This window comes from Falco peregrinus, chromosome 7, assembly GCF_023634155.1.
Source record: "Falco peregrinus isolate bFalPer1 chromosome 7, bFalPer1.pri, whole genome shotgun sequence".
Taxonomy (NCBI): Eukaryota; Metazoa; Chordata; class Aves; order Falconiformes; family Falconidae; genus Falco; species Falco peregrinus.
Window position 1 is genome coordinate 73,723,678 of NC_073727.1, and position 27,405 is coordinate 73,751,082.

The window sequence follows — 27,405 nt, forward strand, 5'->3', positions numbered from 1 at the left end:
GGATGCTTTGTACACTAATGCATCTCAAATGCACCAGACACTTTTATATACACAACTAAACTGGCGGTACCTACAAGTTTGCCTTGTTTGATCTGTATTACTCTCCAGGCTCCACTGGCATTACATTGACATTAATGGCAACATAAGTAGCTACTACATCCATAGACGCAAACTCAGCTGAGTGTTTTCAGAATGTCTGTTAAATTCTCTTTGCTTGATATATTGCAAATGTCAGTGATAAATGCTCTTGTAGATATATATTAATAATGACAATTTGTAGGCAGGTACCAATGAGATTTGAAGATCAAAATGGAATTAATCTAGCAGTAGTTAAAACTAAATCAAGTAACACATAAAGAAGTCCTCCAGGATCATAAAAATAATCTGCTGACGGTTGCTGAAGGTAACTTCAGAAAAATGAGCAATAAGAAAATATTTTTTTCCATAATTAAGATTTACAACTTCTTTTGCTAACATATTTTAAGGGTGTAAACTTCAGGGCAGTTAAAAAAAAACAGTACACCAATTTGACATAAAATAAAGTTACGCCATTACCTTTAAGCACAGTCTCATTTGGCCTTCCAAAGAGAACAAATAAAACAAGAAATATTCAGTTTACCTACATTAAAAGGTAAAATTTTATACATACTTTTAAAGGCTGTTATTTTAGATGAGTTTTCCTAATAAATTTTTCAATTGCTTAGTTATACATTGAAGTTGGGCAATTTTTAGAATAACAGTGCTGTAGTGTTGCATGTAAGTTTTAAGTTCCCCCTGTAATTTCAAATTAAGATACCTATGTGTGTTTTTCTACCTGAAGTTGTCTAGAGATATGTTAGGGATCTAAGATCCCATTACAGTGAACAGGGCCTTGATTCAGATACCTAATCACAAATGCCTGGTGCTGTCTGAGGTGCTCTAGGGCAGCCAAGGCTTTCACATTCAGCTGGCAGGTACCACCTACAGGAAACCTGTGTCCTTCTGAAATGGCACTTACAGGTCACCTGGGGTACCCAAAACCAGCAAATAGGACTGCAAACTTATGAGTGGTCTCGCAAAAGTTATAGCAGCTAATAGTCAGCAACTTTATAGAATTACTTTAGAGGCTCCATTTATTATATTTACTAAAAGCTTGGTTCAGTTGTTGACACATGGATGTGTAGAGTTATTTGCTGCTGCAAATTAGGGTGAAAAATTCTTCACCATGAAGACAGTCAAGGATGGAATGAGCTGCCCAGTTGTGCAGCCTCCATCCTTGGAGGTTTCAAGACCCAGCTGAGCAACCTGGTATGGATTTAGTGCTGTCCTGTCTGTGAGATGCCCCAAAGTCCCCTCCAGCCTGAGTGAGGCTGGGATACTTCTGGATCCACCTTGTTGTCAGCTGCTGCCTGGAAGGGTTTAGGTCTCATAGGTCTTGTGTCATATCTCCTTGCTGCAGCAGGTGTCACAGATATGCCATGGTATCCCCAACTGCTCCAGACAAGCATAGTCACAAAATGGAAGACCCAGATCTCCAACAGCAGCAATAGGAATTCAGACAAATGCACTTAAAAGTACACTTGCATTTTTGGACACTGAAGCAACGTTAATCTTGAGCAGCCCTACATAATTTATTATTATTGTTGTTGTTGTTGTTAAAATATTATAGGAACAAAGCTGCTGTTGAAAAGCTTCTTTAGAACAATTCAACTGAACATTTACATCTCATATTAATATTTTTTTTCTGTGAACTTAAAACTCATACTGTTAAAGTCCATCTTTTCACAGATTAGAACAGTGCAAACAACTGGGTACACAAAAAAATACCTGATCCTGTAGTCTTTTCTACAGTAGAAAGACACTTAGAACACTTCAAAACTGTTCTAAATTAAATATAAAGGGCACTGCACCGTGAAGAGAATACAAACATAAATATGAATGCAACACTGAAGATGTTTTCCCCTATCTTTCATCCAGCTCCCTTCAAAAGCAATAATAATAATTAGATTACTTCCTTCTTAACTTTCCGCAGCGTATGCTTGTATATAAATCTCATTAACAGATTCACAGAGCTAAACACAAACAGGCTAAGGGACATGAAGTATAAACAATCTCTGATAATCACTAATACACTCTTAATAAAAGCTTTGCACCTATGCACAATCCAACAGAAGTCTGCCTATGGAGGGCAGTAACCTTTGGCGTTGCCCAGTAACACACATTATTTTAACCTCACAGAATAAAGTGGGTATATTTAGACCAATAGAGATGCTATTGAAGACTTTGCCAAGATATGAATATACATTGTACATACCTTGAAACCAGGACTTCCCGGTAATCCATCTTTCCCACTTCTGCCAGGGTCTCCCTGTGGGAACAGTTAACAGTCATCAGTAGGTGAATTAACAAGCAAAAGTTAAAGCTAAATTGTCTTTGCAAAACTTACGGATCGCCCAGGCATTCCTGGAAACCCCGTATCACCTTTCTCTCCTTTTGAACCCTGAGAAATACAGCAAACAAAAACTAAGTAGTGCTGCAAATTCAGTGTATTTAACCTATTAATCATGTATATTATTTCTTATTTTGAAAATATGGAAGATCTGTTTCTTTTTCAATTCAGGCAGTGGTCAATTAATAACTACACCCTGTTACAGAAACGTAAATGTGCTCTAAAATTACAGAAATGTGAAGACAGACCCTCTACCAAATTGCTTAAAACTCTAGACCAATAAATAGATGAAGAAAACATAAGGATAGGTGAAAACTGTTAACATTGGATGACCAAAATATGCTCTCTGAAACACAAACATTTACATACAAGCACACCCTGCTTTATATAAATTACATGTTAAAACAACATCTCTCTTCCAGGCCACTATCTGTCTCAATCCATTCGTGTGCTCCTCTCCTCACTCCCCATACTCCTCTCCCTCTTCCCCTTTGGTTAAGTGGTTCATGTACATTTCTATGTATTAAAAAGCACAGGCTTCTTTTCAATGTAAGTATTACATATACCCCATATTAAAAGCACAGACACATTTGCAAATAATATAAGCATTTTGTATTCTGTTAAAATGAATTACATCGATCCATTAACAGAAGGATGAACAGAGTTCTCAGAATATCCAAATAAGCAGAGCATGAGCTGAATGTTACTAGACATAAGTATATCCAGCAAACTTCAGTGGAAATTTTTCTGAGTTAGGACTGCAGAATTAAGTTCTTTGTGAATACACATATTAAAAAAATATAAATAATATTGTATGAGGTGCAGGCACCCTGCACTGGCGGGGGCTGCAGGGCCCCGTGAGGGGTGGCCAGGGCTGCCCCAGGCCAGGCACAACCGGTTCCAGCCGGCTCCAACCAGCCCCCGCAGGGCTGGGTGGTGGTGCCTCGAGGGGAATGTATTTAAGAAAGGGCAAAACCATGACACAGGCAAAGTAAGGAGTGAGGGGAAAAGTGAGAAACACAGCCCTGCAGACACCCAGGTCAGTGCAGAAGGACAGGAGGAGGTGCTCCAGGTGCTGGAGCAGAGATTCTCCTGCAGCCCGTGGGGAGAACCATGGTGGAGCTGTGGTAATCGAGCTGCAGCCCTCAGGGGCCCCACGCAGGAGCATGTTTATCCTGAAGGACTGCAGCCTGCGGGAAGGACCCATGCTGGAGCAGGGGAGAAGTGCGAGGAGGAAGGAAAGCAGAGAGGAACTGTTATGGGCTGGCCATCCCACCTTGCTGCCTGTTCCCCACCCCATCAAGGAGTGAAGTTGAGCCTGGGAAAAAGCAGGGTGGAGGCGAAGGTGTTTTAGTCTTTGTCCTTTGTTTCTCACTATCCAAACCTATTTTAGTTGGCAATAAATTTAACTTTTCCCCAAGTCAAGTCTGTTTTGCCTAAGACTGTAGTCAGTAGGTGATCTCCCTGTCCTTATCTGGACCCACAAGCTTTTCCATCTTATTTTCTCCCCCATACTGTGGACGAGGGGGAATGAGAGAGTGGCTGGGAGGGCATGAGCTGGCCAGCCAAGGTCACTGCACAACAGATACCAATAATATTTTGCTTTATTTTATGATTATAAATTGACTTGCCTTTTTGCCATATATCCCTGGCACTCCTTGATCTCCTTTAGGACCCCTTTCTCCCTAGACAAAATGTGTGTGAATAAATTAATTTTTAAAATAGAAGTCGTTACATACAGATATGTATACAAAGTGTACACGTATAGCAGACACCAAATGAGGAAGGCAAAGAGCTCCATCTGATATATAAAAGAATATGCTTAAGACAGTAAATGCAAATCTTGAATTTCCCAATCTCTCCTAGGGGAGAAGCCCAGAATGTCCAACACTGCTGATGAGACAATCCACACTTTGCAGGCTTAATGCTTCTATTTTCAATGGAGAAGGCACTTTGACTTTCTTATCGCGTCAATATAGGTATGTACCTACATGAAAATTCAGCTCTTTCAAAAGTGCTGCACTCTTCTGAAGACCTTATTTGAAAAGTTTAAAACACAGATTTGGAAAAACTAAGAAGTAAATTCAGTTGTGTACTAACACAGAAGAGCAAAAGATATTGTTGATATTTTAGGAAACATACAAGTGGAATAAACTCATTGGGTTAGACCAGAACTATCCATCAAGATACTGTCACTTGAATGGCTTCAAGAAAATTATGTATTTTTTGACATATTATTTGCCATGAAGAGGATTCTAAGTAGTAGTAAAATCAAAGTTCAAAGTTAATATAGAATCCCATAGAACAGAACAAAAATGAAAAAAACAGGCAGCTTCCATTGCTTAATATGTATGTAATGAAGTCCCATGGCCTATATCTTCCTTCAATTTCAGCATCACATCTATTCATTTTATGTAGTTTATCAAATGCACTGGCATAATATTGCATATAAACTTGTTTTCCCTCTAAACTATAGAGCAAGCTGAAACACACGAGTATTGTAACAAGAAATATTTAATTGGAACCTTTGGTGCTGGCATCCCATGTAATCCAGGAAAACCAGGTAGTCCACGGTCACCCTAGAAGAGCAAACATATTTTAATTCCTTATACCTAAAACAGTAGTAATATACTATAATAAAACTCATCTTTTCAATGATCAACAAATACTTGAAAGACATTTATACATCAACATATCAGCTACCTAACATCAGTATGCTGACTGATGAGTTTGTTGATCTTTAAAAAAGATTCAACATATAAAAGCAAAAAAATACACAATCACTAATTTTTTTAGAATACATTTTACTGTAATCTCTCAATAAGGCTTTATGGAGGTTCAAAAGTTGCAATTTAGCTCTGACAAGAGGAAAAAAAATCTTTGAAAGGAGCTTTTAAAATCTCTGTAGGACCTGTAATAATTCTACCATCCATTCCTAATTCCCAAAGAATAAGGAAATTCCCTAAATCTGCGAAGGCTTTGCTCCTACATTTTACTGAAAAGATCAAAGACCTGCTGACCTTGTCAAATTTCTCACCAGCTTACTTTGGATGAGTGAAGTACTGAAAAATAAGGTATTAAGTACTTTTTCTAAACAAACAAAGTTAAACCAAAACACGCTGATAAAACAACTCTGGCACTTTGACAAATGAGTTCTTATTTCGCAGTTAGCAATTAAAAGCAAAAGCCAAAACATCAGTTCTTTTTATTTTCCTCACAGGTGTCAGATACCAGGAATTCAAAAACTTTTGCTATTGATACTCAAGTAATTTGTCTGACAATTTGTCTGCAAGCTCCCTTGAGCAACTACAACAAAAGGCTAAATTATAATTTGGTACTATCTGATTTGAAACAATAAAATCAAGATTGAGTTATTGTCTCAGTAGACGAGATCTACTTCACTCATGACAAAAAGCCTACCACCAAACACTTTTTGGACCATCATAGTATTTTCTCTCTGTCAATATCTAACTTTATATTGAGCAATATATTTCCATTTGTTTAATAAATTATATAATAAGTAATTATTTATATCAGTATTATTTAATAAGTAATATATTCTTTGTAAGTAAATTATGCTCAGGAAGTTAGGTCTTGGTACTCTCCAAGACAAAGGGTAAAAAAACATGTCTCAGTTGTATTTATCAAAACCATTCATCTCTAATCAGATTTGGAGAGGTCTGTCACATATTCACAGAAGACAGGAACATGACCACAGTAACGACAGCTTGTGGGTTAATGCTATCAAAATATCTCTCAACAAATAAGTATTCAAAACAGGCAATGGAATGGGGTTCAAAAAATCAGCAAAACTTGTAAAATAAATTCATACATCCATCGCTCCTTGATGAAAAAAAAACGCAGCCTCAATTTCTGCTCGTAAGCAGTGATTCAATTATTGGATAACCTAAAACATTTGGCAATGGAAACAGTTTTAAATTAGTTGCTACAGAAACATTACAAGTAATGGGATGAAATTAAGAGATGAAAATTTGGGCTGAATCATCAGGAAAATAATTCTAATTGCAAGACCTATTTTACAATGGAAGAAGTTTTAGAAAATGGTGGTGGAAGCCCTATTTTTTGGCACATTTTAAACAAGGCTGGACTGAGCATTAGGAAATATTCTGTCTGTCACAACCCTGCACTGCCAGGAGAATAGTTTTTCATCATCAGTATCTCACTTTCTGCACATGATCCAATATCGACTGATCAATTAGATTAACATCTAAGATCTATTAGATTAAGATGCCTAAAGCACAGAACACATAAGCACATTTTTGAGTTCTAATCGTGCATTTGAGAATTCTGCTGAATAGTGATGAATTTAAGGACCTGCTTTTAATATTGGAAACTTGAAAAGAAGGAAATTCTACAGTAAAATCTATTTATAAAACAAGTGTTTGTTTTACAGGAAAGGCCTTGAAGTTTTAATAACCCCAAACCAAACCACTTTTTTGTCACAATAAACTTAGAACTTTTCTAAACACAGGGCAAAATTATGACAGAAGGGTGGACACAGATGTTTACAGATCAATTGGATCTGCCAATAGCCAATGGCTAGTTTATTCATGGTATGTATAGGAGATCCAGATTCAAGATTACCCTGATTACCAAAAGGGAATTATATACAAGCTTCCACATTTGTCTGGAGCTCCAAGCTACTAGCTACACCTCGGACAGAATTTTTCCACAAAAATCTTTGGTTTCAATTAGTCAGTGTTTTTTGATAAAAAGTGCCATCCAAAAATTCCTACCTAGCTCATCTGGTTGCTCGCTAAAGGGAAAAAGGTTGAAGAGACAGAAAGAAATCATTCTGGCAGGTGTCTGTATTATGCTTTCAGGTATGTATATTTAGATATGCTTTCCAAATATAAATTATTCAGTGCAATAAAGTTGTTACTGGCAGTGGTAAAGCATATATAAACTTTATTAAATAAAGCAGACCAGATTCAGAAATGAACTAACATTCTAAATTTAGGATTCCTATTCCTCCTTTATTACCTTTTTAGTAAACAATTCTCACAGAAGCTTCATGTGAAAATATTGATACTATTAACTGTACAACCAAAAATGAGAAATGCTAATAGTAAAATCTTCTTATCTATTACATTTATTATTTTTTTTTTACCTTAGCCCCATTTTTCCCTGGCTCTCCCTTGATACCTGGTAAGCCACGTGGTCCCTAAGAGAGAAAAAATGAAAACCAGCTTAAATAGTAATACAATCTGATACAGAATGAGACACAGAAATGTAATACAATGTGACCTGGGGACTGATGAGTCAGCTGGCTGACCATAACATTTTAGTAACTGGATAGAAAACCAGAACCAAGCATAAAATATATTAACATGTACAAATAAGGCACACTACCATAACTCATGACTGGGAACAACAAAACAATTCTTTGCTTTAACCAAGGACCACCCCAGGAAAAAAGGACATCACACAGCCTGTACTAGTCCAGAGATATCCCCTTCCTTTCAAATGTCCATCAGACAAGCCTTCACATATGCCATGTTGGAGGCTCACTCTTCACCCCAGCACGCTCTCAGATATTTAATTCAACAAATTACTAAGTCCTCAACTATCCAGCCAGACTGGATAAAGCAAAATACAGCACTGGTTTCCAGTAACTGTCCCAGGAAGGGCTACTAAATTAATAAAGTGAAGACAGAAAAATAATTCTCCTCCATCAGTCTGGGATTTATCTGAAACCTACTTTTGGATGTGTGAATTGTAGGTAATCAATCACCATGACAAGATCACTGTTACTAATACATAGAAAAATGGAAGAAACTACTGTTTGGCTTCTGGATCAGGATGAAAATATCTAAGCCCCAGGTGAATTCTGCTCCTACAGGCCTTACCTAGGAATGATTAGGTTTGGGAGCCTAATTGTCAGCCTAACTGCAAACCTCAAAGCCGCGTGAGTTCCAAAGAAATTCACCCAAGCATGGCCCCTGACTTCATGCCATCCACTAAGCCCTTTTCATTCCCCAGATCTCAACTCTCAGTGACAAACAATGGATATTGGGAGAGAGTTGGTGGGATTTGTCTCAGATTTTAAAATTCTAGGAATGAAACAGAAACTTACTTGAACCCCCGGAGTTCCTGGAATACCTGGAGTTCCTGCTGATCCCTGATATCCCTAAGGAAAAGAAACTAAGACTTGTGACTTTTCCTAAGTTACATTTACAAATTTCCAAACAGCTATTTAAGGAAAAAACAATCTTCCTGATTACTAGAAAACTGCTGTCACATCTCTGTCATTTTAGGTCACAAATTTTAGTAACTGCTGTAAAAATCACACATTTGAGATTTAGATAGCAGCTTTCAGAAGCTTTCACCTCTGCATGTGAAGTTTGTGGCCACCAGACTTTATGCTAAAATCTGTTATTTTAGAATTGTTACATGAGAATGTAACAAATATATTGTTTTGTTCCCCACTGGGGAAAGAAAAAACAAAACAACAACAAATGAACCCATATACATAGACATTTTCTCTCTCTCTAAAGAAAAATAGCTCAAAGATGCCAGGACTTTTAAAGGCTTATTTCCAGTTACAGGAATAAGCTTTAACAAACAAGGCATGTTCTAATACATTATGCAGCTAGTTTTATAATATCTCTAAATAATAAAAATTCCATTCTCAATACTAAGCACTCCACTGTGAGCTCCAAGGTATATAACAGGCTATGCAAGTAAAAGAATAATTTGAATGACTGGAACTACGAAAAGAAATACTAAATAATTCATGAGTTGAAAAGAGAATTTCAGGAATGCTTTACTAGAAATCAACATTGGCAGAACAAGAGAACCTTTGCAGAACCCCAAATATATGCCTGAGGTGTTTTGGTAGATTGGATTCAATGAGTACAGCAAAGTTAGCCATTTTTAATGCAAAATTAAAAAGTGCTTTAGAAGAATCCTTTAACAGAGGCAAGTAACTGAAGAATAGGACTTTTACTTAGCTCCATTAAACCCAAGTCATTCCAACAGACAAAATGAGTTACAAAGAAGTTTGGGTTTGTTTTTTTTGAAAACATACAAAACAAGAAGAGAAATTGTCCTATAAAACTGTGAGGCTATTTGGCTCAGACCTTTTAACAGGCATCCCAAATTAAACTTGATAAATCCTATAAAATGGGCTATCCAATTTCAAATACCCAAAATTTGATCTTGATTTGAACTGAAAGGACTAATAATCCTATTTCTAAATGAGTTTCAGTCTTAAAAACTTAGGACAAAATTTAATGAGGGGATTTTGACACTGGTAAAAAGGAGCTAATAAAACCTTTTCAATACAAGGAAGGCAATGTGTATGTCTGATTTCTTCTTTCAATCAGTGAGAATTTCCTAACAGAGCTAAAATTATTTGCTGGGTTAGATACAAGAGAGTACTTGCTGTGCCCTCTTCTCAAAAGACATTTGAGCAGATGTCCGACGAGCCAGCTGGTAATGTTTAGTGTAGAAGTAAACAGAATTCTAGGTCTCTGTCATACATGGATCCTTTATCAAGCATTTCACTTTTAGTGCTCAAGGCAGTTCTAGCAATATCAGCTTTAACTGTAAATGGTGTAGCATTCCCAGATTGCTTATAGGCCTCCTGGGCAGCTGAAACAATTCACCAAGTCAAAAAATGCCTTTAAAAGTTTATCATTTTAGTTCTTCCCCATAAAAAGCAAAGTTTGTATGACTTCCTGCAGGATGTAATTCTATATCAATAAAACTTACTTTCATATTTTAGATGTCTGAAATGCAATTTCCCTTCCTTCTCCTTCTAACTGAGTAGGGGAAGCATTAGAGGAGGACAATTTCCTGGATGAACTGAATTTCAAAATTCACGAGATGAGTTCAGGATGACAAAAATATTTTCAGCTCACAAAACTGTATTTAGCTCAGAGCTAGATCTTGTAATGTGATTTCCAAGCAAATCAAATGCATTGACGTGTTTTTTTAATGGAAAGACAGAACACAGAAGATTCAAAAGGACATTCACAGAAAGTCAGAAAAATGAGAATCACTGCCTGGTACAAATAACATAGCAATTGTTTGAACAAGTTTAAAACGCCTTCTATAAATTATGAAAAACAGCCTTCATAAAAACTGAGCATGTATTTGTATCATTACTCCTTCTGCAGTATGGATCATCAGTCTGCATCCCATAATCATAGAATCATAGAATGGTTGGGGTTGGAAGGGACCTTAAAGGTCTTCTAGTTCCAACCCCCCTGCCAGGGGCAGGGACACTTTCCACCAGACCAGGCTGCTCAAAGCCCCATCCAGCCTGGCCTTGAACACTTCCAGGGATGGGGCATCCACAGCTTCTCTGAGCAACCTGTGCCAATGTCTCACCACCCTCACAGTAAAGAATTTCTTCCTAATATCTAACCTAAATCTACCCTCTTTCAGCTTAAAATAATTCCCCCTTGTCCTATCACTACATGGCCTAGTAAAAAGTCCCTCTCCAGCTTTCTTGCAGGCCTCCTTTAGGTACTGTATGCTACCTCTATATACATAGTACCCTTATATCTATATTTATATATAATATTGTGTGTATATATATACAGTACCTTTAGGTATTATATGCAAACATATACATTTTTTTTTTGCACTAAAGTCAGCACAAGCCCTCTTTTCCTAACCTCAAAGCCCTCAATAAGAGTAGGTATGTGACATACATACATACGCTCCAAGAACTGCTGTGCAATAGCTGACATCTTATGTAAAAGGGACAGAAGAGAAAATTCCCTTTTCAATTGACACAGACAAGTTCAGGACTGACGGTTCACTTTCAAATAAGGTGAAAACGCTAATTTTGCCACCAAAAAGAATTTCTCACAAACTTTACAGAAGACACACAAATGCTGTAGAAAGTACTCTAGCTAACCCTGAATTTGATACTGTTTTGAATGCAGTTGCCTAAACATAGGCAGCTCCTGCCTTTTGACATTTCCTAGATACCCACCCAGTGCACAAAAATGTTTGGGAGGAATTCATCCTTTTGAAGCAGCAGCATGGGCTAGACAAAATACCTTACAGCATAGGAATCCCATACCTCTTGAAGTATATTAGTTCAATATCTGTTGACTAATATGGAAATTTAGACATCCAGTGTCTCTGTACACATGTAAGCACTAAATGTAGGTGTCTTAAACCCCACCTATAATGTTTCATGAATGTTGTCCATCAGCACTCCTCCACAGCACTTTGTTTATATTCTCATTCATTATTTTACATCAGTGCAACTGAAATCAGGATTGTACAAAATCTCTCTCTCAATTTGTTGTGGGTGGGAACAGTATTGATAAATTTATAGTGCCTGAAAAATCTGTAAAGGCAAAGTGATAAGCAGAAAGATACTGAGATGCTTAGTTTTGTACCGGATGGCTGGGTAATTACAATAATCACAGATAAACTGTAACTTTGGAATTTAAGGAAAACAGCAATAATTTACAAATAATTCTAAGGGAAAATGTTGAACAGACTTCTTAGGCCAAATGACTTACATAAAGGACACAGACAAATTAGCTATACTGTCATTATCAGTGAATTAAGAGCCTTGCTGGAAAATGAATGTTAGTTTACCTGTAAGGAAAAAAAAAATGTGCAAGAAGGACTTATGACAAGCATTAATTCCAAAGAACTTTTAGATGCAATAGCAGAGTAAACCTCAGAAGTATATCTTCAATGCACTTGCACGCCTAAAGGACAAAAGTTCAGACAGCATTCACAGGTGTATCACATCAGACAAACATAAAATAAAAATAAAAGTAAATAAAAGTACATACTGATAAGGCAATGACAACTGCAGTGCATGCCTCCTCATTGAAAAACTTTTGGAGTGACCGAACAACATAAATGTCAAAAGCATGACAACAGGACTACTTCGGAAAGACAAGGGAGAAGTAAACAAGCTCAATTTGGCTGAGAAATACGCAAGTATCAACAGTAATGGTCTAAAGATATTTAAGGACTGTAAACACTAAGTAAACAGAACTATTTAGAGTGATGTAGCTAACCATAATGGAATTCAACTGCAAAATAAGAATTTGACTTGGTGTTAAGAAAACCTCCTGACAGAGAGGTCTGCAGACCTCTTGTGGAAGTCTCTTGCAAGAATCTTTAGTACATCTAAAGCACAAACATCTAAAGCATTACAAAAGAAGTTTTCAAAACCTTTTTCATAAAATATATTACATCTTAAAGGACAGAAATTCTCATAGCTATTCAGACATGTATCCACACCAACACTCAAATTCGCAGTAATGCTATGACCTCCCTCACCGTCAGTATCAGTAACTAAAAACCTGCAAGGTAACAGAAATGTTAGAAAGTACTTGATGTTTTTGAATTCAGTGGTTTAGTCTTTCCCTGAGAAGTTGTTTATCACCTAATGTTTTTGCCTCAGGTCCTTCTTCCTCCTTTTCTTAAGATGCTTTTTTTCCCATCCCACTCCCACCTAACCTTCTCTAACACCTCACTATGCATGTACTCATCTGCCCCCTGCTTTTCTTTTTCCTGCCCCTTTGGACATGTCCTCTCCAGCAGGTTTGTGTATAGCCTGTGCCTTACACCTTTCTCTGGAACTTTCTTGAGCAGTGGTAACTCCAGAGCTAGAACAAGTGTAATCTCCTCTCTCCTCCCTCTGTTAAATAGCAAGGCCCTGCAGAAGGACTTTTCATGACATCTGTTTCTGCAGGCTACCAAACTGTCTGCAGTGAAGCCCCTGTGTCTACACATACCAAAACATGAAAATGAAGGGCAGATACAGCATTAGATCACAAAGGTAACTAAATGCAGCTTTTACCCTCCAACATAGACTTGGGGATGACCCCTGATCAAAGATTTGTAATCACATGAGCATTATTATGGGAGAAGTACAGAAAAGAGTTTTTGTTGCCTGGTCTGTTGCCTTTTTTTGCTTTGTTTTGTTTTGGCTTGTTTAAGCCTTTCTCCATTTTTTTAACACTTCCTTCCACTGGCTACTCCATCATCTTCCAAGGCTTTCATAGCTCAGAGCCCCTAGCAATATATTTTAACAGAGCATGATGTTCTGGGCTCAAATACCACAGAGGGGGAAAAAAAATATCCATCAAGATTATTAAATACAAGGTCATGAATCCAGCTTTAAAAGTTCCAGAACCTCAGACTTCTGGGATACAGGATGATGTACCAAGGGAGTACAACTTCCTGCTTTCTGGTTAGATGGTCGTCCTTATCATCTGCCCTTAGCCACTGCTGAAGATAGTCATATGGTTTTCTGTCTAAAATGTTCAGCTGTATTCAACACGTCAGCATCAGGCATCGCCCTGATATCAAAGTAGGAGGTCTCACTGAAGCTATTACATGACTCCATTAGTCAGAACGGAGCAAACATACTTCCTCTAAGAATAACAAGCTCACAGTGTTACTGAGCAATATGTATTTTTCTGGAATTGAGAGCAGCATTTTACAGCTGAATTATGAACTATGTCTTTGAAAGTTTCCTGAGAAAATTATCTGCAAAGTTCATATGAACTTAAGCCCCCAGGAAAACCATCCGATAGCACAGGTAATCCTATGTATACATGAAACTATTATCCATTTTTATTCCAAAAGTACTGTTGAAATAGCTGGCCATTGCCATTATACGAAGTTCATCATAAAAGATTAGGCCTTAAGTTGGTCACAAATTATTATTATACTCTAGGTAATATTACAGCTGTAATAACGTTCTGTAGGGGTTTTTTTTAAATAAATATTGGAATGATCAGAAATTACTTATTATGTGAGGTTTTTGATACCTTATGAACTCTGTATCTGGGTATATCAGTAGAGACAGTCCCATCAGATTATTTTTAAACTGCTTATTTCTTGTGGACACTGTAAAGACAAGGCAAATGGTTCCAAACTTCCATGAATGAAACTAGATGGAATACTGGAAAATTGTCCAAATTTGCCAGCTGTGTGGTTCAAGGTTCAAAATTGACAAATAATTGTATTTTTAAATTTCTTTCAGCAGACCAATAACTTAACACCTCTGTTAGCCACAAGTGATCACCACACGGAGTCCGTTCATTTATTTTTCCTCTGAATTTGAGTTTTTCCCCAGTATGTGTAAAATGTCCTCTGGAATAAAAAATGGCTTTGTGATTGCACAGTCAGGCCAATGAGCATTCTCAGGGCCAGGAACCACTCCAGCTGCTTCGTTCTGATGACTAATGCCCAATAAAATGAGTTCCAGTTGAGATTCAAATACTATTTTTACCCTTGTACTTATTTACCAGTGCTATTTCTCCTGACAAGACAATTAAATCATTTCAGGTCCCAAATGACATTTTTTATTGAAAAAAATGTTGGGTTTTTTTATTTTTCTTTATTATTATGCTTCTTTTGTGCTTTTCTTCAGTTACTTCACTTGCTTCTTTCTGTATGTAGCAGAGTATGGAAAATAAACAGAGGTGTCAATTAAAGGGAAAAAACAAAGAACCTATAAAAAAAGCTGTTTTAAAAAAAAACAACAAAAGAATGATTGAAAATGAGTCATGTTTATATTCCCTTCCCCAAATATTACAGCAAACAATTCTACTGGGCAACACCAGGTTAACAATTATTTTTGAGTAATACTGAAGATATTCATGGGAATTGTTTTGATTTTTTCTGCACTAAAAATAACTTTGCATATTACAACAGTCCAGCTAGCCCACAACTAATAAACTAAACTTTCTTCAATGTTTTACTTTAAAAATCAGTTACACATATTAATATAAATGCACGCCTAAAACCTTTCTGAGAGGAAGAAACATTTTGTTGATCAGTTCAAAGAAAATGAATACCAGATAGGCAAATTGGAATAACTTTAGAGAAGAACATAAAAATGTGTTTGGGAACAGAAAAGACTGACTTTCCAGGAAAAGCTTTTCATGCAAAATCCATTTGATTAAACACTGACTGCACAACTACCTGTAAGCCTATTGTGCTGCTTGAATTAAGAGCTTGCTTTTCAGAGTTCCCCACGGTATACAGCTAAAAGATTCATATGAGCAAAGATATCTCAAACAAGGAAAACCACTGACAGCACAGAAAATATGCAAGTTTTGTTAGCAAATAAATAAATAAAATGAAAAGAAAAAGACAGAGACAGGAATCTGTTGTCATGCATAGTGTATGTAAAGGGTCTCCCATTTTTCGTGGCTAAAAGCTAGCCTGGAAAGCACTCAATAATCCACTGTAAGGAACAATAATGTACTGGCCAGAGCTGCAGATGATCTAATAGGTTTGCAATTATATCCTTACAAAGAACAAGTGCAAAAAGCTACAGCTGATATTTCAAAAAAATTAGTCAGTTAATAAAGCTATAGGATTTAACTGTAAGCACTTCCAATAACACATGAACTTCAATTCAGCAAAATGGTAAAATTTCTCCTTTAGCAAGGCTTTTTGATTCTCTTTGGATTGTCTGAGATACTTTTATTAATCTTTTTTGTGTTCAGACAATGCCCATCTACTATCTATGTATGTTATGACTCACTCTCAGGAAAAAACTGTTGCAGAAACAAAGTCTCAGGAACAAAGTTGCAGAAAGACTACAGTACCAATTTATTTTTCCTTCATGATTCACACTGTTACAAATTTCAGTACTGGAAAGATACATAACACTGAAGTAGAAATCTGTTAATAAAAGTATGAAAAAGTCATAACAAATTGTTTCTAAAACAATACTGTTGAAATTGACTGGACACTTTAGAAATAGTGTCTTAATCTATTTTCTAAAAGAGAGAATGGAAACTGACGGTTCCCTACCAATTTCCAGTCCATTCTGGCTTCTCTAAAGCTTACACAATATCACTTTATTTTTTGAAATATCAGAGTTATCTGGATTAAAGACAGCTCTGCTATGTTTATCCATACTGCAAGTCTACTTCTAGCAATTGGCATGGTCAAACTGTGATGGACAACTCCGGGTTGAGACAGTTTGTGTACCTTTGTATAGAACAGGCCTGCTCTTCAGAAGCTTAAGCACCATCAAAAATTAACTGAAAACTTATTCTGACTCGATCACACTTCCCCAGCTCAGAATCCACCTATTCCTATTTTAAAACTCGTATTTCCACCATTGTCTGGAACCAAAATCTATTTTATAGCACTGAATTTCCATTCAGATTGTTTTCTCTATTCCTAGTTCAAAAAAACTCCAAAGATAATAGCTATCAAAAACTGCTTAAGACAAAAGCAAAAGGATAAAATTTTTTCTTATATCACAAAGGAAATGAGGATCTTTGCTTTTGGAACTAATGAAAAATTCCTGTACTCAGTGCTCTGCTGGGTCATCAGGGCTACCACGGCCAGGTCTTAATATCCCAAGTGCCACATTTTAAAGCTGCCATTTTCAATTGTTAGAAACAATTGCTTTTCTTGTTTTCAGTGCCAATTTTTCTGCTATCAAAGTAAATCTGCTTCCAAAAGGAATCACCACAGTTGATGCACACAAATGAACCATATGCTATCCCTACGAAAAGGCCAACGCACAACTAAGCAACAACATTTTGTAATGTGTGTAGCACAGAGCTTTCTCTTTGTAACTGGTAGTATTTATTACTGTTACAACATACGCACTTCCAAGTAAGTATCAATCTCACTGTTTCCATCTTTAGCTGACATAGAAATGAAATGTATTACTAGTATTAAAAATTATTAACAAAAATTGAACATTAGGTGTTTTTATAAAGCTATCCTTTGTAGGATGCGCCTCTTCAATAGGAGTAAGATTCTAGAGGTACTAAATTTAATAAGCAAGATTAGATTTGGGAAAGACCTTTGATAAGTCACAATATCCTCATGAATCTTTCCATAGGACAGTAGATTACTAAAAAGGTGAAGTTGAAAGGTCCAGTCCAGCCCTTCTCTTAAGTCTCTCTAGTTTGTCAAGTGTGGAACAAAGTGGTCCAAAATAACTTAATATCCTTCTAAGTCTTAACCAAACCCATATATTATTAGTTCCCCAGTCCATAATCCAATGTTTCTTTCATAAACCATTTTGTCTTCTCTGCACTCATCCACCTGTATTTTCAAAAGTTTTGGGACACGTTCTTATATTTTTATTCTCAATAGTATTTGGGACTCCTCCCTAATTGTATTTCCTGTGATTTCAAGACATGATGCTTACCTCCTCTTCTGCTTCACCACGGAGACTTCAAAATAACACTACAACCTAGGTACTCAACCATAAAACTCAGTCCTCACAATAAGAATGAAAAACTACAATGAATTAATTTCCGGTATGTGCATGCACTTTATTTTCCTGCTTTTGGTATCCAAGCAGAGAAATAATCTTCTTTTCAGAAGCAGATTATTTGTAATGCTCCCAGCTGCCTTTTACCTTTTTTTTTTTTCTTATTTTATTTTTAAATATAAATAAAACAGCTTCTAGTGAATAGTAAGAAACATCAGAGGCCACGTTCTTAGAAAGGAAACATGGGTGGTCGAGTCTCCCAGCTTTTGGCCTGCTCTCTCTTAACACAAGAGGCACAGGACCACCACCACTTTGGTGATACAGAGACTGCAGGCTGTTAACAAAACCTTGCTCAACAGATAAGCTTGGCCGTCAATATCTTAGAAGCTTCTAATTACATTCAAAGTTGTAATATATTTTTTCAATGAAACCTTAAACTATTTTTATATATTTATTTGCTTTCATTACAATAAAAAATGTTAACCATGAAGGCCAGACAAGCCATTGCCAAACCCGTCATTTTTATTTTAGGGATGTATATTATTAATATACTTTCTTTCAGTCTTTACCATCCATATTAATGGAATGCCAGATTAAAAAGTAAAATGTAGAGTAAGAGAAAAATGCAGGTATTTTTTATGATGTAACGATTAGGACTGCACAATATTTGTATATTTAACATTCTATACACATATCTACTTGTATATCTGTGTATATGTATATGTATTTTCTAGAACTATATATGCATATCTACTATTTGGTGGACTACTTGAGGCATCCTAAAAAGAAATTAAATTAACTAAGCTTAAACATGAGAAGCAATCCCTAAAACAAAATAGACAAAATAGAATTTTAGCTCCCTAAAGTGCTTTCTAATGCAAAAAGTTCTTAAGCAGTAAAGACTGAAGGTCAGAAGGTGTTAACTGATGCAGACTGATGCAAAGACCAACAGGAGCAGTCATAGCCTGCTTATTATTATTATATACATATAATAGTGCCTAACTCATGCTATCATATATACAATATTTTAGCCTGAAACAAAAATACTATGATTAACATATATGAACATTCAGATAGCACTTAAGTGACATTCACATTTTCAAAGAATGGAGACAAAATCATCTAAATTTGAAAATCTGATCTCAGTAGTATGTGTTTTTTCTCCTGTTAGTTTTGCATTTACAATATATGACTAAGTTTTCAGTACTCACAGGCTTACCATCTGGACCAGGCTGACCAGGATAACCATGATTCCCAGGCTGCCCAGGGTCACCCTATAGAGAAGCAACATGTTAACACACAAAAGATATGAAAGAGCATTTTAATATTAGCACAGAGCAACCTTAAGCCTAACACATTCCATGAAACAGTGGCTGCAAGCCCAGATACCTGCTATTGAGGAATAATTCCTATAGCAAAAAAGAAATTATCTTGTAACTCCCTCCCCAGGAAAATTCTCCCCAACTTCTTGTGCAGAACTTGGAGAAGTGAGCCCACACTCAGTTACAGCACAAATTTAACCCGTCATCTCAAAAGCTTTCAAGCTTTTCAATACCTTAATCACAGAAAAAAAAAACCCACCCAAAACAAACCTTTCTTTTCATCAAATAGATGAATAAAAATCTTTATGAAAACCTTCTTAACCTAGTAGTACTACTCTGAAGAAAACTCTCACCTGCTTTGGCTGAGTCTACTTCTTAAAACAAAAGGACCAAAAAGGCAGGAGCCAGGATTAAAACCTACTAAATACTAAACTCCTCTCCACACACTGCTGTTTAAAGAAGATATTATTTTAGATTTCTTCTTATAAGGCCTTTGCAATTATTCTGACAATTTCTGTTACAACCATAACATTGAAGGGAAAATTGGTTCCCTGGGCTTCATGTTTATGGTAAGAAAGCAGGAAATTAACTTCCTAATCAATATATCCTTACTACTGGATTTGATTTGAGCCCAGCAAAATCCTGTAAGACTTGATCTATAAAATCGTTTTACTTTTACAAGACCTTTAAGCAGGTACCACTTTCTTCAGCTTGAACCATCAACAGACCTGTGGGTCAGTTACAACTGCAGAATTGTTAATAAACTGGGAGGACATTAGGAGGGAAATAGGAAACTAGCTTTCAATGTGACTTTAAAAAAACATCTTTTCATATATCAACCATAGAAATGTGATGCTGAACTAAATGGGAAAAGATATAGGATAATATCTCTAGAAAAGCATAACTGTCATAATTTGCTACATTCATAATAGGTTTATCCAGAATTATTATTGTCCAAATTAAGAAGTCCAGGTTTGAGATCTGAGTGAAAATAAATTTGTTTTCAAATATGCTATCTAAACTATGAAATTTTACACCTTTAACTTGAAAAGGCTAAAACATGTTACCTCTATTTTTAAATTGGTTTAATTTAATTAATTTTATTGTACTCCATTAATATCATAAACACACAAATTACATTTAAATTTATATGGTTCCGAAGCCCAATATTCAAAAATTAAGAAATACCATAACTAAGATAACCTATACAATGTTAACTTGGCTTCCTTTTCACTCTTTCTGCAATCTTTTGTGTTAGGCATCATCTTGTTACCTGTATTATTCAATTACCCCCAAACAAATACTATACTGCAATATAATGGAAAGACTGCACATGAAGCCAGGATCTAAATAAAATCCTGTAAGTCACCCTAATTCTGACATTTCATACTCTTTCATACTTTACAGGATATGGCTTTCCATTTTTACAAATTATAAATACTTTCTTCTCTTTTTTTTTTTTTCCTAATATGCTAAAGAGAAAAAAAAAAAGACCAGAAAAATTCTATTACATGAAATAATAATGATCTCCTACTTGTGGATTCCAATTCCCTGATTAGAAACCTTTACCACAGTAGCAAAAATGCCCTTTGACTTGAGGTAGCTGCAGCACGCTGTTAACCCGTTATATGATGACAGTAGAGTTTTTTTAATCATCTGCTTAATGAAAGACAAAAGGTTTGGGCTTTTCTTGTCTACCCTTATAAGGCAAGCTAGTAACTAGAAGCACTGCTCAGCACAATTATTGAGAAAGGTACTACAGCAAAACATTAGGGATTTGAATTTGCCATATTTAGACATCTGAGACTCAAGTCTGCTTCTCATATTAATCTTTCACCAACACTGGGTGGAGGCCATCGGAACAGCTAAGGTGGAACTCTCCCCGTAAGCATCTTGTCCATTCTTTAACAAAAAAAAAAAATAAAAATCTCTCCATTAAAAGACTTCCATTATCAAAGCAATTCACTCTCAAAAAATTAACAGTGCGAGATCATTTGCTGAAGAGTAGCAAGGAAACATAGTTTTATATCCATGAGCGTTTTTCTTAAAAAAATAAAAGCTATTTTAGTGTCATTAGGAGTTGTGGCACCAAAATCTGGCCTTGAAGATCCTATCACTGCATTAATGCACTGGAAACCAGAACTAGGAAAACTTGTCTCCTACTTTTTTAATCTGCTTGACTATGACTGGAGAACATAAGATCTGCAAAAAAAAGAAAAATGAAAAAAGGAAGTCGTATACACTCAATAAGACAGAATGGAAACTTACTTTGGGGCCTGGAGGTCCTTGCTTTCCTGGTGGGCAAATGCAGGGGGCAGGTGTTGAGCCAACATCACTAGGACCATTCATGCACTACCAAGAGTAAAACCAGCCATCAATGCACATGCCAAAAGCATTCAACAAACATATCATAGCATTATATGAATCTGATTTTCCTTAGATTGCATAGGTCCTGGCTTTCACTCTCTTGTTCAGCTGGAACTTCTGCTTACCTGAACATTGCCCTCCAGCTACTTTGCATGCATGAGTTCATCATTTTACCCAGAAGAAAAATAAATAAAAAATTAAATACCAATACTGGGCTGATACATGAAACTATTTGCTTTTCCACAAATATTTCGCCATATAGTTTGATAATTTTAAATAATTTTAATATAATTTTAAATAATTTCAAATCTGGCAATATGCAAAACTCTTCTTAAAAACTAACTGATATTCACTATTTGAAGTGTGATCAGTTATCAAATATAACTATTTAATTGAAGTTTGTGAAAAGAATGTAATAAATATTATGTTTAGTATAATAACCACAACTCATGGGCATGCTATCATGTGTAGCAAGCCTGAAAAGAACATAAAGCCCAAGCCTCCTACCTCCTGGGCATGTGTCCCAACTACGAAGCTACTTGAGGAAAGATGGGGCATGGCTGCTACCACCGACTCCTACAAGTCACTAGTCCTGACCCCCAGGGTGCCCATCCTGGAAAACCATCAGGTGTCATCTTCCAACCTGTGCTCTCTATACAAAGAGCTGTAAATACTAAACCTTGGCAGTCCACATCACCCTCTAGAGATATCTGGGGTTTTTTAGAGGCATTTACTTCTCACCATTGAGAACATATGAAAACCCAGCAATTTCTTAGAGCTATGGAAAAGGCAAAAACTTAAGAATCCAAGATACAAAAAAGCAGAATTTGTATTTATTATCTAAAACACTTTCTATAACATTTTATACATATTTCCTAAAATAATGCAGACTTCTTACAATGTTCTCCGAATGTAATTCTTTCTCAGGGTCAAATGACTGATCAAAACACAAATCCACATTTCCTTTGCAATGGTACCAAGTGTAGTTACAAGGATGGTTAGGGAAGCTATCGTATTAAGCCTTCAAACAAGCTCCTCCTTAGGGAGCTCCCATTAGCATGATGCAGGTAACAGGCACGTGACTGTGCATATCCCCATACACTTTGCAACAGCAGCCAACCCTGCAAATAATAGTAATTGAATTGAAACAGGGGGGGAAATCAGGCCTTTTATTCCAATAAATACGGGTTTCTTCAGAAAACTGATTTTTAATTCGTCTATTGACTAGAGTTCAATTAATGGAAATCCAGCACTTTTACACTTAGCAAACCTCTGTCCACTTTTCAAAACAAAGTGTATACTCCCTAGAGTAATAAGAAATGTATATAAAGTCAAATACTACCTTAAACTGAGTTTGAGCAGTTTAGGATTGAGCCTACCTCTCCATTCTGAAACAAGATGAAACACAATTTAAGAATACAGCAATATTTGTAATAAGCAAAATCCATTCATTTGTAAATGTTTCACCAAAACCAATCATAAATTTAGGGCTGTAACTGTCAAGGAACTGTAATTAAAAACTTTTATTTTTTCTCAGACTTATGTGCAGCTGCTATCGATGAAGATGAATTTTTTGTTCATTTCTTTAAAGGTCTTTCAACAGCAGCTAGCAGTAGCAATTTTTAAAAGGCAATGACAAAACTAGAATTAATACTGAACAATCTAAATATTTACACACTAATGCTTAGATTTGTGTCAAACCTTTTGCCAGGAGTACTTTTCATAAAAAAAATTTCTCTGCTTACTCATTCATGTCAGAGAATGTACCAAAATATTTCTAAAATCTCTGATCTCTGCCTGAATCCAGCATCTGGGAAAACATACAGCAGCACAGAGGGAAGGCTGGCTATTCTCACTTTCCTGTATGACTGCATTAGACTCTGCTGTCAACTCACTTGAGTTTTCCAGTATCTGCAACACCACAGAACAATCCATCCCCAAATATTTCAGCATACTAACGGTGAAATTGTCTGTCTTAATGGTTTAGTAGCCGCCATTAGCTAAGCACCATGTACAAGTTTTCTAACATACAGAATCACCACAGACTTTGTACACAGTCTGTGGAGAGAGGCAGCTTCCTCTGTATTGAAATTCCATCTTAGGCAACCTCTAGAGGAGGTTGTCCTTCTCTATGGATCATAGAGGGAGCTTAAAATTGCATGCAGATAATTATCTCAGGAAAGGGGACTAATTCAGGCTGTAATTAGTACATATAGCACCTGCTTAGTGCAGGAGCTCTGACACAACCACACTCTTGACACAATACAACCACAAATCACATATTCCTACTTGGAGATCATCCAACGTTTTTATTTTCTGACAGAGTCCAGAATCACATGTGTAACATCCAAATTTAATTTATAACAGCAAGTGAAACTAAACTAGCAAAAATCAATCTTTTTGCTAGGACTTCTTGCCAAATTGCAGACAACACAAGATACGATGGACTTTTTAGTGCTTGCTTTCTTTAAGCAATCTTTTTTTCATTTGTTTACTTTTCATATCCTCCTTCCAATTTGTAAAAAGCAAAAAGGTACGTGCTGCAGTTAAATAGCCAAATACTACATTTACTTCAGGCTTTAAAGCTAACTTTAAAAAGGTGTTCCTGACCCCATTAGTTCTTGCCACACACAGTTAGATTTCAGAACAGCTAACAATCCAGCCACCTACTCATTGCTTAAATGAAAGCTGTGAGTTCTGAAAAAGCCTAATAAGGGTGCTGTCTGTAATGAACACATTGGCCCCAAATAAACAGCAGGAAAACAGACTAGCTGGGCCTCTGTGCAAGTCTGATAAAAAATAAAATATCTGGATGTTGAAAATTCACAGGTTCTATTATCGAACTGGCAAAATGGTCCTAACACTAAAGCAAATCACAACATGAAGAATATGGCTTCACATAGTAAAGACACTGTTGTCTGATTATCTTTAGCTCAGTTTGTTTCAGACACCAAAGGAGGATATTTTGAAGGAAATTGTATGTATAAAACAATATCTTGCTTATATTTTGAGATGGGAGCTGAATGCTTTTAAAATCTGGCTCCACCTGTGTGTCATGAATTGTTTCCAAATCTGTTTGCATGTGATTTACATTTCATTGCATAATTAACTGTAAGTAAGAGGGCAAAGAGAGGGTCAAAGGATCCCCATAAGCTTCCTAAATCATAAAATCCTGAACGGGATTATATTTTTGTCTTATCCGTAATATACTTAATGAAAACTTAGCAACATTTCAGTTAACAGGGCATTTAACACAGACATCGCTATAGCTATATCTGATAGGAAAAGGCAATTTAAAAATATAGGGTTATGAATAAAAATTCCAGAGATTAAATGACCTGACATGTAGCAAGAAGTGTATCAGATAAGTTAAAAAGTAATATTTAAAGTATTTTACACAATTGTAACCTAGTAGTTTCATTAAATTGTAACAGAAGATCCTGAGATTCTTCTAGACCACTGTCAAATTTCCACCATCAAATATCTAAACTAAAGCCAACTTTCAAAATATGTTAGTGCAAAAGTAAGGCTGATAACAGACAAGTTCTTGTCACTTGATACTGTACAGATAACAAGCACTTGTTTGCACTAGCTGAATCAATGTACCATTTACTTATTTTAAGAGTTAAGTCAGCTTTAAACAGTCATTTGTAAAAAATGCCAAGTAGTCCTCAAAAGTTCATCTATCATACTCACAAATCCTGGGATCTCACAGACTGTTTCTCGATTATTTTGCTCCGGGTCACAGTAGATTCGCAGTTTTTGTATATCAAACTACAATTCAAAACATAAAATACCTTTTTAGAGAAAGTGTTATTAGCCTGACATTGTTAATTTTAACTATACACTTCTTAAATTGCATCATCCACAAGTTCAAAAAAAATGAACAAAACATTAAAAAGTGAGAGAAACTGGAAGCTCTGTGTGTCCACAATGGTTAACAACCAATTCTAGATGTAGAAATATTTTTAGTCAGGCTAATCATGATGATTAATATGTGCAACTAATTCAGTTTAAAGAATCCAAGGTTTTCTTTTCTAAAATAAAAGAAATCACCACCCTTAATCCTCGACAACAAATCAAAACACGCACAGCACAAATTACACTGGCTGCCATTATCATTGGGAAACAAGTTACAACCGCACAGGCAAAACCAACCTTTTCCTTTTTACCTTAACAGTCCTACAAAGAAGTTTCTACATTGGCCTGTCGCTACTAGACGTAAGATTTGTAAGTTTTGGTGAAGCATTAGAAGGCATCCCCAACACCTGAAAGAATTTGGTTTAGAGTTTAGCTGTATAACATAAAGCTTTAAAAAGCAACCAATGAAAACACTGGCACCGGGTAAGCAAAAGTTTGTGCCATTCTGCTCTGTTGTGATACTCCAGAAAAATAAGACCACTGAAGTCAGTTTTTCTAGCATAAACTATCATGACTGCAAAGAGAAAAAAGGCCTGTAACACTTATTTGAAATCACGGACTATAAGTTGGACTAGTGGACTAGCTGGACTATATATAGTCAATACCATGCCTAATAATACAAGCTTTCAAATTTAAAATGTCTACAATTCACAACAATGAAGTATGTACAGAATTTATCATCACTATACTGGAAAGCACTTCAGTCAGCAAGATCCTAATTAATTCAAGAACACTTGCAAAATATCACCAGAAAACATCTGAATCAGAGCACAAAAAGATAATGAAAATTCACCAAAGAATCTCTGAAGAAGATTCTTGTATCATACTTTGTATCCAGCTCCAACTGATTTCTTTTAAGGATTTCACAATACCTTTTCACTGAAAGGCAGTATGCAATTTCATCAAAATATTTCTCCATAATCATAGTTTAAAGAGAAATGTCCTTGCAAAGTTTGATTCTTAGTGCTTTGCAGAATGCATCACCATCTGACAAAGTGGAGAAAGGCAACACTTTTCTTAGATTACAGAAATCATCTGGAAATATAAAATTGCAACGTGTGGCAGATTTTCTACTTTTGTTCTAGTCCACTATCAGAATAGGATCTTGTACAATCTGACATTCCTTAAATGTTTTCATCTCTGTTTTAGACAACATGTCTTGCTACTAACATTGTTTAACTCAGAAACTGAATTACTGGGAACCTATAAATGTCCCATTTCTGCAGTGACTTAAGAGAAAAAACAAGGCACAACAACAATAAGCAAGCAACCCTCTAAACCTAGAATGCACAAAACTATAAAAATAGGATAATCCTGCACAGACAGAGAAAATGCATGAGATGATTACAATTCTGCAATCTCTACTTTCATTGCAGTAAGTGCTTGAAATACTATCAGAAATCTGTGGGAAACATTCAGTAGATTTTGCAAAGGGGGACTTCAGTATACAGACCATGTTGCAACCAGAAATGCTGAGTCACACACACACACTGCCTCATCCAAGTTTCCATGTACACTTTTAGAATACGGTAATAGAGCTGAAGCCTGGCTATAAATAGAATTCAGGAGTAACTGAGTAAAGACAACTGAAGAGAGTTAGCAAAGATGATGCAAAACACATTAATGTATTTTAGTAGGAGCAGTAAAAATCGTGAAATTAGAGTACAAAAAAAGCATAGCTTTCAAAATAACTAAAAATAATGTCTACTTATGTCATTCAGTATTTCTTAGTATTGTTGCCATTACTATCAGTTTAATTAGTAATGTCATTACCGCATTGCTATAAAGATAAGGAAATAATCTATTCAGCCAACATCTGGAACAGTCAACATAATAGTCTTCACCACTGGTCTACTCAGCCTTTACCTATACAGCCTGAGTTATAACCAGCTTTTTGGTGTCTGCAAAGAGCTGAAGGCAGGACTTTAACATTCCTCAGAACAGAGGAGAACCTTGGCACAGGGTTCTTAAGTGGGGGGGCTTCCAGCATAGAAGAATCAAACTGTGGCAGTCTTGACTATGAAATATTTGCAGTACAACAGAAACAGAGTTGATACACCTTGCACTTTTCATGACAGCTAGTGATTAGAAAGAAACATTTTGTTCTCTCCCTCTCTTACCCCCATAACCGATACACAGAAGGAAGGAAA

The 27,405-nt window shown here is 36.1% G+C and overlaps 1 protein-coding gene across 1 annotated transcript in view; it reads right to left on the bottom strand.

The window, feature by feature from the left end:
• Positions 1–27,405, bottom strand: part of COL21A1 (collagen type XXI alpha 1 chain) — a 113,969-nt gene that overhangs the window by 46,806 nt on the left and 39,758 nt on the right. The window contains exons 7-16 of the mRNA XM_055811220.1: positions 25,031–25,108; positions 22,714–22,722; positions 21,236–21,319; positions 18,857–18,919; positions 8,526–8,579; positions 7,560–7,613; positions 4,954–5,007; positions 4,060–4,113; positions 2,426–2,479; positions 2,294–2,347 (exon numbers count right to left, since the gene is read on the bottom strand). Coding sequence (XP_055667195.1) covers positions 2,294–2,347; positions 2,426–2,479; positions 4,060–4,113; positions 4,954–5,007; positions 7,560–7,613; positions 8,526–8,579; positions 18,857–18,919; positions 21,236–21,319; positions 22,714–22,722; positions 25,031–25,108 — 558 coding nt within the window. The remainder of the gene's footprint in view (positions 1–2,293; positions 2,348–2,425; positions 2,480–4,059; positions 4,114–4,953; positions 5,008–7,559; positions 7,614–8,525; positions 8,580–18,856; positions 18,920–21,235; positions 21,320–22,713; positions 22,723–25,030; positions 25,109–27,405) is intronic.